Source organism: Amblyraja radiata, chromosome 16 (genome assembly GCF_010909765.2).
Source record: "Amblyraja radiata isolate CabotCenter1 chromosome 16, sAmbRad1.1.pri, whole genome shotgun sequence".
Lineage (NCBI taxonomy): Eukaryota > Metazoa > Chordata > Chondrichthyes > Rajiformes > Rajidae > Amblyraja > Amblyraja radiata.
This window is the reverse complement of record NC_045971.1, coordinates 17,590,927-17,610,062: the sequence shown is the minus strand read 5'-3', so window position 1 is coordinate 17,610,062 and position 19,136 is coordinate 17,590,927. Positions and strand designations below refer to the sequence as shown.

The 19,136-nt window shown below is 40.3% G+C and overlaps 1 protein-coding gene across 1 annotated transcript in view; it reads left to right on the top strand.

Annotated features, from left to right (window-relative positions):
* Positions 1-17,543, top strand: part of brca1 (BRCA1 DNA repair associated) — a 75,374-nt gene extending 57,831 nt beyond the window's left edge. The window contains exons 16-23 of the mRNA XM_033035262.1: positions 1,155-1,242; positions 2,196-2,273; positions 3,806-3,846; positions 4,629-4,712; positions 6,097-6,154; positions 13,590-13,663; positions 14,507-14,567; positions 15,464-17,543. Coding sequence (XP_032891153.1) covers positions 1,155-1,242; positions 2,196-2,273; positions 3,806-3,846; positions 4,629-4,712; positions 6,097-6,154; positions 13,590-13,663; positions 14,507-14,567; positions 15,464-15,576 — 597 coding nt within the window. The 3' untranslated portion in view covers positions 15,577-17,543. The remainder of the gene's footprint in view (positions 1-1,154; positions 1,243-2,195; positions 2,274-3,805; positions 3,847-4,628; positions 4,713-6,096; positions 6,155-13,589; positions 13,664-14,506; positions 14,568-15,463) is intronic.
* Positions 17,544-19,136: the final 1,593 nt, after the last annotated feature.

The following is a 19,136-nucleotide window of genomic DNA, read 5'->3' as shown; positions in this document are numbered from 1 at the left end:
GTTGACTCTCCCATACACCCCTTCCTTTTCCACACCAAGCCCATACATACACCAGCAAAGCCAGAGGACCAAAGCTGGAATTTGTAAGTGTTTGGCCTGATGACTATGTGTGAATAAACACGTGCTGATATTTTTGCTCTTTGATATAGCAAAACCTATTTTTGTAACTAAAAAACATAAGGACACTGCATTAAATATAGCTCCTACTTTCACACAATGAGAAAAATTCTGAAGTTTGACATCCATGACATTGCAGGACTCCATTCATGTGTTAATGTCATTTGTGACGGGGATCGGACTTTGATGGAGTATCCCAGTTAAACCACTAGTAATTATCTACAAAACCCACCAGTCATTGCTGTTAGCATTCAAAAATGATTCAAATTCATTGCAGCGGCCACCAACAATTTCATTAATTTGTACACCTGAGGATTTCCTCTGGGTTTTCACTATCTTTGAACAAAAATCCACTTTATTCCTTTTCAATTTGACTTATTTTTTGAATTATATATTTAAAAAATTGACCCACTGAGATACTCCAGCTTACTGTGTCTATCCAATAAAATGTAGAGATGAATTCAGTACATTGCTGAAATGCCATTGTAAATGAGACATCAGGTTTGTCAATCACCTGATCATCTTGAGTTATTTAAGCGTAGACCTGATGGTTCATCTTTTTCCCCCCAGAAAAGTAATTTCTGGTTTGCTTCCATGTTTAGCAGTAAGTTTCATGGTTGAATATCCGTTAAAAAAAGGTGATTGTACAAAAGGCTGGGCTTAGCTATATAATTAACTCTCTTTTTGACATTAGAGTGGGCTAATTTGGCTTTACATAGCTATGGGACAAATGCAGGCAAATGGCACTAGCCCAGTATACCAACGTTCACCATGAAAAAGATCTTGTCATGTCCACACACAAGATTAGAAGTTGTTCAGCCAGAGCTGAACACGCTTCTCGGCATCCGCATACAATGATGTCTGTCTTGTGCTTCTTGTGTGTGGTGGTGGAAAGATTGGTGAGAACAGGGCCGCGATATGAACGCTCTTTCCTTGACCCCACAATGGATAAGATTGGCAGGTTGTTTGCATGTGTATAACTGACTCTAAAGGCTTGGCGTGAATGCAAATTGATCTTGCTACTTTTCTGATTACAGCAATTGATTGAAGCTTTTACAAAAAAAATGGGGGCTGAATTTCTAAGTAACTTTTCACCCAGTACAACCCATGTCATCATGAAAACAGGTGGAGTATTATTTTATCTTGTATTTTTTTCAATAATTTTGCATTCAAGAAAGAAGAGGAGCTTAAAATTAGAGCTCTGAAATGACCCAGTTTCCCTGCTTGACTTCCAGTGTTTTTGCTGCTCGGGAGCTTCATCCACTCTAGTAACCGACTCCCCCTACATCCAGATTCCTGCCCCTTCAAATGAAACAAAAATGCCGAGCATTTTTCCTGTTATACTCACATGGTTATAAATAAAAATATGAATGTAGATGAGAAGATTTTTTTAAGCTGCAACTTTAAAAAAAATATATATATAATTTGTTAAAATATTTGTCCTTTTTTTTTCACGGTTCACATCGCAATTGTAGTGATTTTCAATTGTAAAAACCCGCGATTTTTGTTTAAGTTCCGGTTATTCTAGGGGTACCAATGTATTGCAGATTTGCATGTGAAGGCATTGAAAAAGCAACTTGGCTGCAGATAGTTTTGTGCAATTTAAAAACGCAGCAACCGTGATCCATTCTCCTCCATTCCCTGCATATTCATGTGGAAGAATATAGATCACACGCAGGCAGAGAAGATTAGTTTAACTTGACATCACATTCGGCACAGAGGGCTTGTTCCTGTGCTGCATGGTTCTGTGTTCTGCTTAAGGATTCCAGCACAGGACACGTTGAGCTAGTTGGTAAAGTACAATACTGTAAATAATGGAGATCTATAATCTATAAAGCATTAAGTTCCTCTCGGCAGCTCCTCCATTCATTTAAATTATGGCTGATCTTAGGCTTGAACTTCATTTTCCTACTCTTTATATTCCCGATTAGACTTGATAGAATGTCTAAGGTGAATGGGGAAGAAATCTTGAATATACATATGTATTGAAAATCCTGTAATTTTTTTAAAGGTTTACATTTTTGCCAAAGCTGCATTGGTGTATTAGTGCAATCTTTAATGTCTCATTGTTATTTCAGATGCAGATTTTGTTTGTGAAAGGACATTGAAGTACTTCATGGGAATAGCAGGGAGGCGATGGGTTGTCAGTTATCAGTGTAAGTACAGTGTCCCAAATCATGGTGTTGTGGTGCGTGGGTCTCAAAAAGGAAGAGAGGAGTCAAGTATTTTGAGAGGCACCTTTAATTATGTTCCTCCCGGTTGTAGGGAGGTCCAAACGAGAGAAAGATGGCACCCAAACCCCTGCCTTTAAACCCTCTGGTTAAGGGCCGCCTCCGGACTGAACCACTCCCGTGCCGAGGGGTTCGATAGCTATGATGGCGCGACCCTTGGGAGCCGCCACAGGACCACCCCCCCCCCAGAACCCGAGGCACGAAACGCACCGGTGGGCACATGACCCGGCCGGCCCACGTGCGGAAGTCAGCAGATCGTGGGGCTGGCGGAGGCATAGGTGGATGGACAGATCGAGGGAATGGTCGAGGGACCGGCGGGAGGACAGGTGGAGTGACAGGCGGAGGGAGCCGTGAAGGGGGGCGCCCTCGAGGCCCCACGATCAATGTCCAGGTGCGCCGGCTTCAACCGGTCAATCGACACAGCCTCCGGTCGGCCCCCCATGTCCAGCACAAAAGTCGTCTGCCCGTGTTCCAGCACCCGGAACGGGCCCTCGTACGGCCTCTGGAGTGGCGTCCGGTGGGTATCACGGCGCAGGAAAACGTATGGGCAGTCCCTGAGGGCTGATGGCACATGCGGGCGAAATGTCCCATGGAGGGACGTCGGGACGGGTGCGAGCCTGCCAACTCGCTCGCGAAGGCGCTTTAGGGTGGATGAGGGTGTTCCCTGCTGCCCCGGCGCCGACGGCACAAACTCCCTGGGCACCGTGAGTGGCGACCCGTACACGAGCTCCGCCAATGATGAGGCCTAGTCCTCTTTAGGAGCAGTCCGAATGCCTGCCTTTAAACCCTCTGGTTAAGGGCCGCCTCCGGATTGAACCACTCCCGTGCCGAGGGGTTCGACAGCTATGATGGCGCGACCCTTGGGAGCCGCCACAGTGTTGGAAATTGATTTATCAACAAAAATAAGATGGTGACCAATCTTGGGGAGAAAAAAAACTGCTGATTGAGTAACTCTTGAGTAATGAAGAACCTTGAGAAGGGAATGCACATACGAAAGATAGAACTTGCATGTCCTTCATGCATCGTTAATAAAGGGCTCCATTGTATATGGAAAAAAATACTTATAAAGTAGCACAAGAAAGATGCTCACCTACTTTGTTGGCTTTTCTTTTGGTTAAAGGGTGCTGTTGTAGCAAGTATTGCACTATATTCCTTGTGCTCATCTGAAAGGGTCTCTGTTTAACCTTCCACCTGAAACGTGGACACTTCCTTTGTCACCTGACAGTACAGCCCTTCTGCAGAGTTGTACTAGATAAGAACTCTCTTCTCCGGAACATTGCTAAAGTTTTTGGTCTAAATTTAAGATGCTGATTGAAGATTAGCGTCACCGATGTGCTTTGTAAAACCATAAATGGCTCTAAAATTAAACACTAATTATTATTATTATTAAACACCTGGTGTTGCTGAGACTGATATTGTATTAAACTTGGAAAATAATTGTATTCATTTATTTTCAGGGATCATTGAGTGTTTTAGAGAGGGCTCAATAGTTGATGAGGTAAGATCTTTTTTAAAGTCTGCTTAGTTATCAATTTGGAATGAACGTGTTAATTATTACACATGGGTAATTATTTGAATGTTGCGGTTTAAGCAGGTGCTGAAGTTCCCCATCCTTGAACTGGGCCATTTCAAAGGGAATTATAGGTTGGATGCATTGGTTTTGTTTACAAGGCCAGACTGTATGAATATGGTAGACTTCCTTCCCTGAAGGAAATTGGTAAACTGGACATTTTTGAACCGTCCATTGTTTTACACACCCTACTACTCTTTGCTGCTTCAACCAGATTTATTTAATCCCAAACTACCATGGTGGAGTTCACACTGTCTCATGATCAGTAATTTAGGCTTCTGTATATTAATCCCAAAATTTAAATAGAATACCCTGACCAAAATATTAATTTCCTGCAAATGAGTTATATCTAAAAAATTTAAAGTGCACCTAAATTTAGATTTAGGGTTATATTAAGTTTTTTTAATTATTGATGAAAATGTTTAATTCAACCTAGAACCTACAAGGCCGGATTGAATTATTGATCAAAACTGCCTCTATATTGCTGTCATGTATCCAAACTCCCTTTTTTTAATTTGGGGAAAAGCCATCACAGTAAAATGCAGAGCTGGATATAATTTTCTAAACTGCAAAACCTGGATATTAACTTTGGTGCTCTTTTATGTCTCATACATATTTTAAAGTTGAAATGGTTGGAGATGTATAGCACTTGAAATGGGGCATTGAACAGAAAAATCTGCAACTTCTGCAATTTTTCTTAATATTTTCAGCTCAAGTTTGAGGTGCGAGGAGATGTAATCAATGGAAGAAACCACAACGGTCCAAGAATAGCAAGGAAAACAGCTGATGCAGAAGTAAGAACACTGACTTGTAATGTCATGTGCTCATTTTTCCTTATTTTGTCTTTCTTTCAAGAGAACATATTTTTATAATGGGCAAGTATTTGCTTTCCAGTTTAAAATATTTGAGTTCCCAGGATAACTTGTCTCTGCTGACTTTTTGTCAATTGACTATTTTAATTTCTTCTTACAAAATAGCTGAGCAATTAATTGGCATCTGGAATAATATAAACTGTCCTGCTTTTATTTCTGTGAAATGTGTGCACAGGAAATTGTAGTTTCGTTGCCAACTCTTAAGAGAATTGCAAGAAGCTCAAGAAGAAATCCCTGCTAAACTGATGGCCTTGGATATGTGGCCTACAGAAGATCATCTCCAATATAATCTTAGACCAGTCACTTATGTGGCTTAATCAGTGGCAAAACAATTGTTGTTGCGATCTGCTTGCTAAAGCTCCCTAAAGAGTTGTATTAATGATAACAATTTTAATGCAATTTACGCTTGAGGCTATAAAATGGATTGCTAAGTTATTAGCAAATAACTGGAGAATTTTATTGCGGTTTCTTGATTAAATCGTGAGTTGGTAACACTTTTATTGCAGGTCTATCCCACAATTACTGGATTATTACTATTACATTGTCTCTTTAGAACAGACTCTGTAATAAAATGTTAACAAAATAGATTGGATTGAGAAGAATATATTTATCCCATTTATTACCAATGGAGATAATTAAATATTTTGGTTTTGTTTCCTCTTATTGACGAATCAGCAGTCTGTTTTCTCTAAAGTCAGATGAGCAAATCCTAGTTTACTATGTTAAGAAAATGTTGGTTTTACGCACTCCTTTATCACCAAGACTTATTGCTGCCTCTACCACATTGTACATCACGATCAATTCTGAACTTCCCATCCATGATTTTCGTTACTTCTAATCTCAATTATCCATCGTCCTCTCACTCTTCATAAACGTTTGTTAAATCTGTATGGTCTCTGAATATCCCGGGCGCCCATTACCCATTTTGTTTCTTGGATCCCCACTTGCTGAATGTAAACAATTTAAAATTCATGGACTGCCCAACACAAATTCTGGAAAAACATCTCTTCAGCTGTGCATCACGCTTCTGCCTTTTGCCTGTCAACTCCTATGTGCTACTGTATTAAGAACCAGCTCCTCCAATCTGTTCCCTGACTTTCTTTTCATAGATCATTGCGTCCATTCACATGGAAATTTCTGTTTGTCCAATCTTGATATTCCTTCTTGATATTCCAATGTAGCTTTGTGTGATGTAATGTCAAGTGAAAAGGCTTTGCACGAGTTATATTTCCATTGATATTAAAATATTGTTGGTTTTCATAAGTTGTCACCTTTTGACTAACATTTGTTTTTAATTATTTCTCAGCTGCTGTTAAGCCAGTATGAGATTTGCTGCTATGGTTCCTTCACTGGGATGAGCAGAGGTAAGAGTTTTCGATTACCAATCAAACTTGTGAGTAATGGGGGCAAAAACCATTTAAAGCCAAAGTTTGGATCCAAGCAAGTTTGGTAGATTGCTCTCATTCCCAAGAAAGATAACTAAATCATCAGATTTCGAGACTATATCATGTATATATAATCCAGTTCTTTTGTACAAGTTAACTATAAATTAGTATTTCACTCATGGTATAGTAAATATGGACAATGAATGTTGGTTCTGGCAGGTGTTCTTTGGGATGATGAATATGTATTTGATCAATGCAGCAAGACTGGGTTTTTGAGTCTCATCGCATTGTGGCTGTTGCCACAGAAATAAATTGCTGGAGCAGTTTGCTGCTTTTCTGGTTCAGGATAACTAATACATAAATGAACAGAAGAATTAGGAGCAGGAGTCAGCCATCTGGTCCCTTGAGCCTGCTCTGCCATTCATCAAGGTCAGGGCTAATCTCCTACCTTAACTTCATTCCCTTAATATCCAGAAATCTATTGATTTTCCCTTTTGAATGAACTTGGACAGAGCCTTCTCAGTGGGAGAAAAAAATCCAACGATTCATCAACCTGTGATTAGAAAAAATGTCTTGTAGTCTGAGACCTTAACATTCTTTCTCTCCCCTCTCCCCCCCCCCCTTGTGTGAGTTTCTACATGCGCATCCCTTCATTTCCAAACTCAGAAAAATTATTTCAGCGTGCATGTGTGTCTCTCCTCAAACAGTGGTGAGGTTCCAGGAAAATATGATTTTTTGATGCACGCCTTCTATGGCAAGTCATGTAAGGTAAGGAGACCAAGGCTGTCATGCCCCATGTAGATGCAATAAACATGATTTTTTTTAACATAATTTCACATGAAGCCCAACATACCATTTGCCTTACAAATTGCCTGTTGTACCTGCATGTTAGCTTTCAGTGACCTTTAGACATCACATTTCCCAATTTCTCATCACTTGAAATTACGTTGCTTTTCTGTTTTATGCACTGAAGTAAATGACCTTGCATTTTTCCGCACATAGTGAGTAAAGTTGGTCATGTATTTACTATAGCCAGATTTATAATCCAGAGAGGAACTTGATCGGTGGGCGGAATGATAAGACAATGTTTCGGGTGGGGATACTATTTCAAACGGATTAAGCATTATCTGTCCCTTCCCTCCGTGGATGCTGCCTGAGTTCCTCCAGCACTTTGGGGGGTTTTTTTGGTCAAGATTCCAACACTTGCAGTGCAGTCCCTTCTGTCTTAAGTAATCCAGAAAAGTAAACCAGGGGAGTGGGGAGGGGGGGGGGGGGGATAGAACAATAAAGGAATTGAAAAGCAGTTGGTTAGCTGCATGTCTGATTTTTGTCCATGGTCATAGAGCCCTTGGATTTATTCAGCATACTGCAGTGTGCGGGACACTGGCTTATGCTTATATTTACCCTCTATGTTTCTGATCTGCATTGTTCAATTGTGCAGAACCACCAAACGCTTCATGTTGAGGGGTGAAGGAAGGTGAAACTTAGTGCTTCTATACTGCACAGCCCATTGCAGAATTCATAGCAGCTGCTTCGCACCTTGGCTGAGATGTGGAGGCACGTCATCTTTCCACCTTTTGGGTTCAAATATGGTGCTGAATGCAGAAGAAAACTTGGCAATGTCAGTGGAGAAGAGAAAATAAGATGCACTTTTTAATTTTGTAAACATTTTAGACATGAGTACCTTCCCACTTGTTCAAATAAAGACTTTCATCTACTGTATTAAACCACATTCCTGATAGCCAAAAGCAGTTTAAAAATAAATCAAAGTAGTTGTGCATCTGGCCTTATCGTCACTAAATTCCAACTGCAACCATGGCAACTACAATTGCCTTTAAGCACTCTGGAATGTCACTGTAAAATAAATTCACTAGTGCTGCAGAGCTGACCCAAACAAAATCATTTCCACAGCCAACAATTTACTTTTCTCCTTGCTTTCGAAGTGAAATGAAATCAACAAATCACCCACTAACACGGAACCCTGGCAAGATTCTCCTGCTTTCAAATGGCACAAATTCCACGATGATGCCTGTGCCACTATTTTTTGTTACAGAAACAGCCAAAACGTGAAATAGAAATGTTTATATATAATAGGTACAGGACTTGTCCTGTAAATGAAGCATCACATGTAATGTCATGAAGGAATCTGTCTTTGCTGAGGAAATCTTGGCATTCATCACATGGCATGGGTGGGCCAACCTACCCAACTGATGTGCAATAGTATTTATGCTCCCTTTGAGCTTGTTTAGTGAATCAGAGGGGAAAACGGTTAAAACTTTGTGGCCGCTTCTGTTGTCTTTGGGAGAGTCTCGGCAGCTGGTCTGCATGCTGTCAAATCTAGCACAAAGGAACTAACCAATACATAGTTTTTGATTTTGTTTTTGTTCATTGGTTGAGGAATAAACACTAAAGAATGACAACTAGTGACACAAAGGCATTTGATGTGTCCATGTTTGCCAAAAAAACGCTACCAAACAATTTTATTTTTTATGACATGGTCTAGAACTCCAGGCCATGTCTCTTCAGGTACATATCCAAGTAATTTCTAAACATGGCAAGATTTCCCCCACTCCTATAGGCCAGAAGATCCAGGAGCTCAAAGGCATGCACCACCAAACTCGGGAACAGCAACTTGTCCTCTGTCATCAAACTTTTTGGCGGTCCTTCCATAAGCTAGGATTTGCCTCGACCCCACTGTGGCATTGGACTTTGTCTCTGGAACTGGTGCGCTAAATACGAAGAACTATATTCTGCACTCTTGTTTCTTTCGCTTTGCCCTATTATTGTACTTTAGTTTGGCTTGATTGTATTATCTGATTTGATTGGATAGCATGCAAATATATCCAAGCCTTTACCTGTACCTCAGTGGGTATACATGACAATAATGACCGTATGTTCCAGGGGTCTTGATATTCTTTCCTCTTCCCCCTTTTGATTCTTCCCGCAATTACTTTAAAATCGTGTCCCCTAATTTCTGACCGCTCTACTAAGGTAAATGTTGCCTTCTTTAATCTACCTAGGCATGTCATTTTATACACCCCATACCCTTGGTCTCAATAGACAATATATAATAGATAATAGACAATAGGTGCAAGAGTAGGCCATTCGGCCCTTCGAGCCAGCACCGCAATTCAATATGATCATGGATGATCATCCCCAATCAGTACCCCATTCCTGCCTTCTCCCCATATCTCCTGACTCCGCTATTTTTAAGAGCCCTATCTAGCTCTCTCTTGAAAGCATCCAGAGAACCTGCCTCCACCGCCCTCTGAGCAGAGACGTCTCCACTGTTCAAGAGAAAACAAGTCCACTCTATTCAACCTTTTGCCTTGGCTGCAGTTCTAAATATCCTATTTATTCCAGAATATTCTGAACTCCTTCCAATGCCTGATACAGAAAGGATTTGCTCAATTTCCCCAATAACTATCCAGATATTATGTCCTCAGTGGAAATTAAATGTTTATTTGCTAAAGTCGTGGGAATCAATGCGCTTAATAGAACATAACATAGCACAGCACAGGACCAGGCCCTTCACCCCACAAAGCCATGCCGACCAATACCAGGCTAAACTAATTTAATTTTCTGTTTTCTTCTAAGTATCTGATTGCTGAACATGACTAAGTGTAAGAGGCAACACGGTGGCGCAGCTGTGGAGTTGCTACCTTGTACTGCCAGAGACCTGGGTTCGATCCTGACTACGAGTTAATTGGGTTTGGTAAAAATTGTAAATTTTCACTAGTGTGTTGGATAGTGCCAGTGCACGAGGATCACTGGTCGGCGCAGACTCGGTGGGCCGAAAGGCTTATTTCCACGTTGTATCTCTAAACTAAACTACACCTAGTCCAAACTTTTTATTAACTTAAACTTGAGAGCAAGATGACTTTCCTGAATTTCTGATTTATTACACAGCACCTCCTCCACTCCACCAGCATGTATTATAGGTGCACCATTCAAGCCACGCTATGCTTTCATATTATATAAGCTTTCTGATATATCCTCCAATAGCAGCTCCATCGTTAAATACTCTGATCTGCTAGTCAGCTCGGCTTATCTTAACTTTTCATCTTGTCCCACGAATATTGAACAGATTTGACAAAGAGAAAGCATTGATAGTGTTTAAGAAGGAACTGCAGATGCTGGAAAATCAAAGGTACACAAAAATGCTGGAGAAACTCAGCGGGTGCAGCAGCATCTATGGAGCGAAGGAGATAGGCAACGTTTCGAGAAGAAAGGAAAAGGAGGAGGAGGAGCCCGAGGGCTGAGGTAGGAAGGGGAGGATACAGCAAGGGTTTATCAGAATTGTGAGAAATCAATGTTCATGCCACCAGGATGCAGACTCCCCAAGCGGAATACGAGGTGCTGTTCCTCCAATTCAACCTGACCCCCCGGTGGCTCAGCACTTCAACTCCACCTCCCAATCCGTATCCGACCTCTCTGTCCTGGGCCTCCTAGCTCTCGGCCAGAGTGAGCAACATCGAAAATTGGAGGAACAGCACCTCATATTCCGCTTGGGGAGTCTGCATCCTGGTGGCATGAACATTGATTTCTCACAATTCTGTTAACCCTTGCTGTCTCCTTCCCTTCCTACCTCGGCCCTCGGGCTCCTCCTCCTTTTCCTTTCTTCTCGCCCCACCCCCTATCAGTCTGAAGAAGGATTTCGGCCCAAAACGTTGCCCATCTCCTTCGCTCCATAGATGCTGCTGCACCCGCTGAGTTTCTCCAGCATTTTTGTGTACCAAGCATTGATAGTGATGGATATTCTTGTCAGTGAAACAATGCAAACAAAGTTTAATTTGCAAATTCCGGCACAGTCTATGTTGCTTTTGCACAACAGAGTGGAGGCTTGTTAGCATACTTTGTGTGTTATTAAGTTACATCTTTCTTTAAATGAGTTCTGAAAGTTTCTATAAAATCTTAATAGAATGCTAATGCAATATTATCAATGCAAGGACTTTCTTCAATCATCATCTTATAAATATCAATTTAATGCATGTTTTCTTTAGCTGTTTATTGGAGACCTTGCTAGATATAAAAATAATATATATGAAGGTTTTCTCCATCAATTTCATTACACTCTACAGATTTTTATAAAGAGCAATTGTAAACAAAAGGGTATTAAGTTTAATAGATATGTTTAAGAAGGAACTGCAGATGCTGGTTTAAACTGAAGATAGACACAAAGCTGGAGTAACTCAGGCAGCATGAATGGGTGATGTTTCCTGGGTATATTTCCTGGGGAGAATGATTTTTTTTCATATTAGCTCCCTCCTAAAGTAGGTATAGCGATCTCAATAGTGATCAATAGGAAGTTTGCAATGTTTTCACTGTATTTAAGTGGGCTGTGTGTTCATTGGCAAAGTATATGGTTGATCTTCCATTCGTGAGCTTTGGAATATCTGAATTTTGTTTGATGGCTGGGGTACATGCCATGATTAGAGGTTATGGCCCCTTGCTTAACCTGTTGAAATTTCAAAAGCTTGCAAAGGTAGACCTTATGGGTGTTTCTCTTATTTATCTTCCATGTCTTGGATATTTTCTTCCCACATGTATGCACACGGGAACATATCATTTTGTATGGAGATTACGCACGTGGGTGTTGAGCTGAGGCTGTTTAGGTGCCTTCTCAAATATATGTACGAGTGAATGTAGAATTAAAGATTCATTGACACATGGGATGCAATTTTTTCCCCCCTGTTAACTACAGATGGCTATCCAACTTTTGTATTGTACCACCGCTTTTAATATAGCTTTGATGTAGTTTTATATTGATTTAGCTTTTTAAGTTTATTTTCCTGATTTAAAATCCTACTCTTAAACAAATAGGGTAGAAATTTTATTTATTAATGCAAAATATTGTAAGAGATATATTGGTCTCCTGGAGCCCCGCTTCTGGAGTAAAATGTAAGCATTGAAAGTCGATGTGGATATGTTGGTGTGTTCCACATTTACAAGCACAGATGTAAGATGTGCTTACATTTTGGCACTCCTCACAATCTCGCTGTTCAGAAAAGATGCAGATTTTTTTTTTTCCCCAGCCTAATGGGCAGTTTCACATTTTGCCACATTATAATCCATTTGCCAGATATTTGCCCATTTCAACCACCCGTTGGTCTCTGTGGCTTCTATGTCTGAACAGCTCACTCCATGTGTTCCTGTGTGAGACCATTTGAAGGATGAAGTCCTTAAAACAATAAGCAGATGGGTATTTGAAAAAATATTGGTTAAATGAAAAAAATTAGGTTAAATGAAAGCAAGGGCACAGCTGTAATAATCTGCGAAATCACCTTCACTCCTTCACTTTGTTGTTATTTTTGAATTATTATTAATGTATAAATATTCTCTTTTTCTGTGAAAATTAAGGTTAATTTTCCATTTTTGTACCCCCTGAGCAAAGTCTTTAACATGGTCAGTAAGATATCCATCTTTCCCTTTGAAATGAATGAAAGGGAAATAAGTGTGTGTTCACACAATTTCAAGAATGCCATCCAATGGGAGAGATTATCTATAAGAAAGCTACAAGCAGGCAGTGAAGAAAGCTAATGGAATGTTGGCCTTCATAACAAGAGGATTTCAGTATAGGAGTAAAGAGGTTCTTCTGCAGTTGTATAGGGCTCTGGTGAGACCACATCTGGAGTATTGTGTACAGTTTTGGTCTCCTGATTTGTCATATGAGGAAAGATTGAAAAGACTAGGCTTGTATTCTCTGGAGTTTGGAAGGATGAGGGGAGATCTTATAGAAACATATAAAATTATAAAAGGACTGGACAAGCTAGATGCAGGAAAACATTTCCCAATGTTGGGTGAGTCCAGAACCAGGGGCCACAGTCTTAGAATAAAGGGGAGGTCATTTAAGACTGAGGTGAGAAAAAACGTTTTCACCCAGAGAGTTGTGAATTTATGGAATTCCCTGCCACAGAGGGCAGTGGAGGCCAAGTCACTGGATGGATTTAAGGGAGAGTTAGATAGAGCTCTAGGGGCTAGTGGTGTCAAGGGATATGGGGAGAAGGCAGGCACGGGTTATTGATAGGGGATGATCAGCCATGATCACGATGAATGGTGGTGCTGGCTCGAAGGGCCGAATGGCCTGCTCCTGCACCTATTTTCTATGTTTCTAAAACATATATGTGGTAATTCTATACATTGCAATTCAAGCCAGATATTTTCCACTGGGAAATTAGACAATATTCTGTTTGCAAGTAAACCAAGCGTAGTTGTGTTCCAGTATGTGAGGATGAATAGCATTGTCCAATGCCTGTATAAAACTGCGTACTCCTTGCATAAAATTTATTCCACAATACTTTTGTGGATAGCTGAGGGTGGAATCGAACAACTTAATTTTGAATTGAATTGTGCTGCATGTTAAAATTTAGTTTTGATTAAAGTATTAAGCGGTGGATAATACTTTATTTTACAGATCAGTTGGAATGGATGATAGAACTCTGTGGTGCCTCAATAGTTAAGGAACCTTGTTTATTCAACTATAGTCCTGTAAGTATTAGAAATTGCTTCACTCCAAAAGACTTATAAAGTTAAGACAGAAGAAACTGCAGATGTTGGAATCTTGAGCAAAACCGTGTTGAATAAATTCACCAGGTCGAACAATATTTATGGAAGGAATGGACTGACGATGTTTCCTAAGAGGCATTTGAGTTTTTCATTTTCTCTTGTATATGTTGAACACATCACTAAATTCCGTCCCATCCAAGCCCTTGGCACAATGTGCAATCCACAAGTGCTGTCACAGATGGATCTTGATGGGGCAAATCAGTGGCTTGGTACAAATTGACTGTATCTTGCCTGTATCCACAGATTGGTTGTGAATTCTGTATAATAAAACTCCAATAATCTTGCACAGTTGGGACTTTGGTAGTGGTCTGGTGGACTTTCCAGACGAGTGGATATTTCGTATTAATTCCCCGACAATTGGAACTTCTTTATGATGTCACACATTATGATACAGTTTTATAATATATTCATCATAGAACACAGTAATTCTCAGTGGAGATGCAAGAAACTGCAGATTCTGGAATCTTGATCAAAACAAGTGCTGGAAGAACTCGGCAGGTAAAGTAACATCTGTGGAGGGATTTGGCAGATGACATTTCATGTCTGGTCTGTTCTTCAATCCCACCTGAAATGTCATCTGTCCATTCCTTCCGCAGATGTTGCCTGACAAGCTGAGTTCCTCTCGCACTTTGTTTATTGTGTTGTATTTAAGTTATTTTCTATTAATTTAAAATCATTACTCTTACAAATTGCTGAGAATGGTTTTGAGAATGACTTTTGTAACCATTGCATCAACTTCAACCCCATATGCATTCTTTCTGCTAGAATTGTACCGAAGTGGTGGTAGTGCAGCCTGATGCTAATCTGATTAACACCGACTATAGAGGTGAGTTTGGAGTTAACACTGAGCTTTTTATGGCACTGGTAGGCTTTTTGCATTGAATTATCAAAGTAAACTGTGTACAACCTTTAACTTTAAGATTTGTTTGATATCCATCAATTTGAAAACTTCTGTTCCTCTTATTATTTGTAAATTGAGTCATTGTTATACAGCACAAAAACGAGCCCTTCGGCCCAACTCGACCATGCCCGCCAAGATGCCCCATATAAGATTGTCCCATTTGCCCGGGTTTGTCCCATATCCCTCTAAACCTTTTCTATGCATCTACCTGTCTGAGTGTCTTTTAAGTGCTACTAGACCAAGTGCAGACCCGTTGGGTCTGCTCCCCCAACGCAGCCGTTCCCTACCCGTAGCCCCCACGGGAGACGTGGTCCTCCAACTCAAGCCGTTTGGGACTCAGCACTGCGGCTGTTTTTAAATGGCGTCTTTGAGGCGAGATGCGGGCGCCAGCAGCCGTTTTGGTCGCTGGCCAGCAGGAGGCGACAAAATGAGTGAGTGGGGGTGGGGGGGAGAAGGATTTTATTTAAAATGTGTACATAAAGACGACAACATTTAATCAGGAGTGGATACTTGGAATGAAAAGTGAAATCTCTACCGAAATGGAAAAAATCTGGGCGTTTGTGGGTCTGGTGTTGGCGTAGCAACGAATCAAAGGCTGGCACCCACAAGTCAGGCAGAAACACACACACACACACACACTTTTAATATTATGCTAGACCAAGTTTGGAAGCGATCTCTTGCGGAAGCATGCATGCATGTTTTACTATCTGCTGAACTAAAGTCTGTTATTGATGATTACTCTTCTGAAGATCAATGTTGATTTTGATTTAATGGTTGAAGATTGAATTCCTAATGCTTTAAACAAATTGACTTTGTTACAGCAATACAAAGACAGTACAATAGTATTGTGGTTTCCCGTGAATGGATTTTGGACAGTATTGCCTGCTATGAAAATCATCAATTAAAAGCTTATCTGATCTGCCTTCCAGACTGAGTCGGCACAATCTGGATCTTCTGAAGATGTATTTCTTATGATTTGATTTATATATAATGTAAATAGATTTATTTGTTTAGGTATAATGTAAATAACAGATTCAAGCACTGTTAAGAAAGCAAAATTCTGACAAATGCATAGCAAAAGGTTGCATTTTAAATATGATCTTTGGGTTTATTTTGCAAATGCGTAGTGATAAACACGTAGAATAAACACCTTATTCCGTGCTGAATGTTAAGTCATGAAGATAATTTGATTGTTTTAAAACAATTTATGATCGATGGCATGTGTGGAATGTAAGCCTCAATGGTTAGTGCACATTATATGTGATAAAATTCAGCCTAGGAAATGGAGGAAAATATTGTACAATTGCACAATAAATACTACACTCTATAAAGTCTGTAATCAATTGCATTGTTTTTTTTTTTATCAGGTACAGTTTCACTGACAAATAAGATTATTTTTAAATATTGTCTGTATCTTTGTTTTTGACCACAAACTCAATCTGTTATACTCCCCAGCTTTCTGTGATTTACACTGTAGCTGCAGAATTCTTTCATTCAAGAAACCTTGCAATGTCTGCCCATTTTGTGACTGTATTTTACCTCTGCTGTTCCCAACTCTGACATCCAGGCCAGGAGGAGGAAGGAATGGCCCTCACCGATGTTCCTGTCAGATTGTTAAAAACTGTTTATTTTAACCTTCTCTTGGAATCTGAATCTATCAACATTTTGTGTCCTTAATGCAGAATCTCATTCGGAATGCATAATCAGCTTTACCCAAATGATAGATTTAAGTGCATCAAATTTAACACACAAGATTATTTGTTTCCCCCATTGCAGTTAAAATAGAAAAAACTATTAATCATTTACAATATTCCTTCCCTGGTATACTGCAGTTATTACTGCATATTTCCATGCATTTCTTCCGATTTTTGTGAAACATTGTTATCTTCCCTCACCAATGGCTGTTGAGAGTCGATTTCTGCAGGTATTTGACACAATATGGTGGATGAACATCCATCCTTTACACAGGTGTGTGATGTAACAGTTCCTGTACACATCCTTGGAATAAATTTACTTGGCTCCACATGATTCTAATTTGATTAACAAACCAAATTTCACTATTCATTAAATATGCTGACTAAATTGTGTTCTATGATCTGATTTCTGTATTCCAAATTTTTAACTTTGCATAAATCTGCTCTAATTACCAATCAGTTATCTCTTGGGACTTAAAAGAGCGATGACCTTGCGCCCTGAGATATTTTTTTCCATATGTCAGCGATTTCAAGTCGAGAGTTTGATAATGTGATAAGAGCCTAAATGAAAGGTTTAGACTCTCTATTCTGTAATTGAGATCACTTCGCAAAAGTTTGATTGAAATTCTAGTGTAATGAGTTCTTGTGCCACAGTGTATTCTCCAAAGGCATTTTGAGGGCATTAGTCGCATTGTGAAAATCTGTACCCATTGTAATTAAACCAGTGACAAATTTGATAGAACCATAGAAAAAAAATCTTCATTAGATGACCCCCTTGCTCTGTTTTTAAAATCCTGTCTAATGTCAGCAGAAATCTTCCATGGGAGGTTTTCATTTGAAGATTTCAGTGAATTGTTCTCGTCCCAAATTGTGCAATATGTGTAGGAAGGAAAACATATAAAGACTTTGCAGGATTTTTAAAGATACAGCAAGAGCAATATCAGAGGAACTGTTTACCAGAATGTGTTGCTGTCTTGAGAAGTGCCCGGGTTCTGAAGAACTCCTCTGAAATACGGCTAAATTGAGGAATGTTGATGTTCTTATCACAACATTCTTGTCTATGACACCAGTTGCTTTTTCAAATATAATGAGGGGAAAATAAGCTCATTGTACATGTAACAGTTCTTTTGTACTGAGATGTAACATATACTTATAAACCTTTGTAAAATTTTATGCAATTGATGATTAAAACCAATTAATATCATTCTATCTGGGCAGCCTTTTATATATTCAATTCAGCCTAATTTGAATAGTGCGAAGCCGCACTTAGCAAAGTCTTTCAATTATATTTGTGATGCTAGTCGACTGCAATCAACTGCAGGTAAGTCATACAAGAGATTGAACTTCTTCTTGCATTCTGTAATATATGTATCCTGTGGGAAGGAAGCTGCCTGAAATTAATGAATGGGCAACTATATAATTAAAAATGAGGCTATTACCCTGGGTGCAAATTATTAAACTTTACATTTTCTTAAAAAATAAAGCATACTTAATTGAACATGTGTGCATTCAATAACAGTTGTACAGTAATGTTCTGATGCAAGGTCATTAACCTGAAACATTAAGACTCCTTTGTTCCTCACAAATATTCCCTAATCTGCTGATGAGCATTTCCATGATTTTCTGCATTTTAATTTGATTTCTAGAATCTACAATATTTTGCACGGGTAAAATAGTATCTTGCCAGTTAGTTTCACTGTTTCAGTTGTGGCGTATTCCATCTTCGTTTTCAGCAAAGGGTATGTTACTGATCTTGTTCTGATCTTAAACGTTGGATCACTCGGTAGTGTCTCAATCTTTCTCATAAGCAGCAGTGCGGCTGCGACTCGCCTGCAGTCTGTCTGTCCATCCCTTCTTTGTCATCGTTAATGTTAGATGTATGTAATAGTCTGTTTTAGTTGTGTACTAGACTAAGTGGGACCCGTTTGGTCCCAGTCACACAGGAGGCCTGGTCCCCCAAAGCAACCCATTCCCCAATCCAATATTCCACCATGCTGTGGGGGAGGGATGGTGGTGTGGGGGAGGGGTGTGTGGTGTGGGTTGGTGTTGGGATGGTGAGGGGGAGGAATGAGGGAGGGGTAAAGGGGGAAGTGGGGGTGGAGGGACTCCACTCAGCGGCTTCCCCGACTCCACTCTTGCGGCCTCAATCAGCGCGGCTCAGAATCAGCCCCGCCTCCGCCACTTTATTCACCTCGCTGAATTGAATATATAAAAGGCTGCCCAGATAGATTGACAGCGGATGCCGGAAGGGGCGTTACCTTCATGGTGACTGACAGGCAAGAAGACCAATCTGCTGATCTCACGATTTTTTTTAAACCTTCATAACTTTTGTAATATTCCACCTATCAGAACAAAACTTGGTGCGCATGGAGCAGAGGAGAACGGTGAGTAAGGTGGCGATATAGGGTACCGTTTTTGTGCAAATTTTAAAACAATGCAAACCGGAAGAGGACAAGATGAGAGTTTTAGTAATAGTATAGATAGATTATGTGGAGTGAGTGGGGAACTTATCTCTTCAACGGAGATGCAACTTCTTTTTTCCTGTGTCGTATCTCCGTTCGCGCTGCGGCCTAACATCGTGGAGCTGGGCGACCTCCAGCTGGGATTGACCTTGATGGCTCCGGTCACAGAGCCTGTGGACTCGCGGAGCTGGCTGACTTTCACAGGCTGTGGTGGCGCTGCGATTGTGGCTGCGACTCTCCTTTCGGAGGCTTTGGCCGCGGACCCAGTGGTCTGTAACATCGGAATCTTGCAGGTCCCTGGTTGGCGACCGACTTTTCGGGAGCTCCAGCCACAGCCG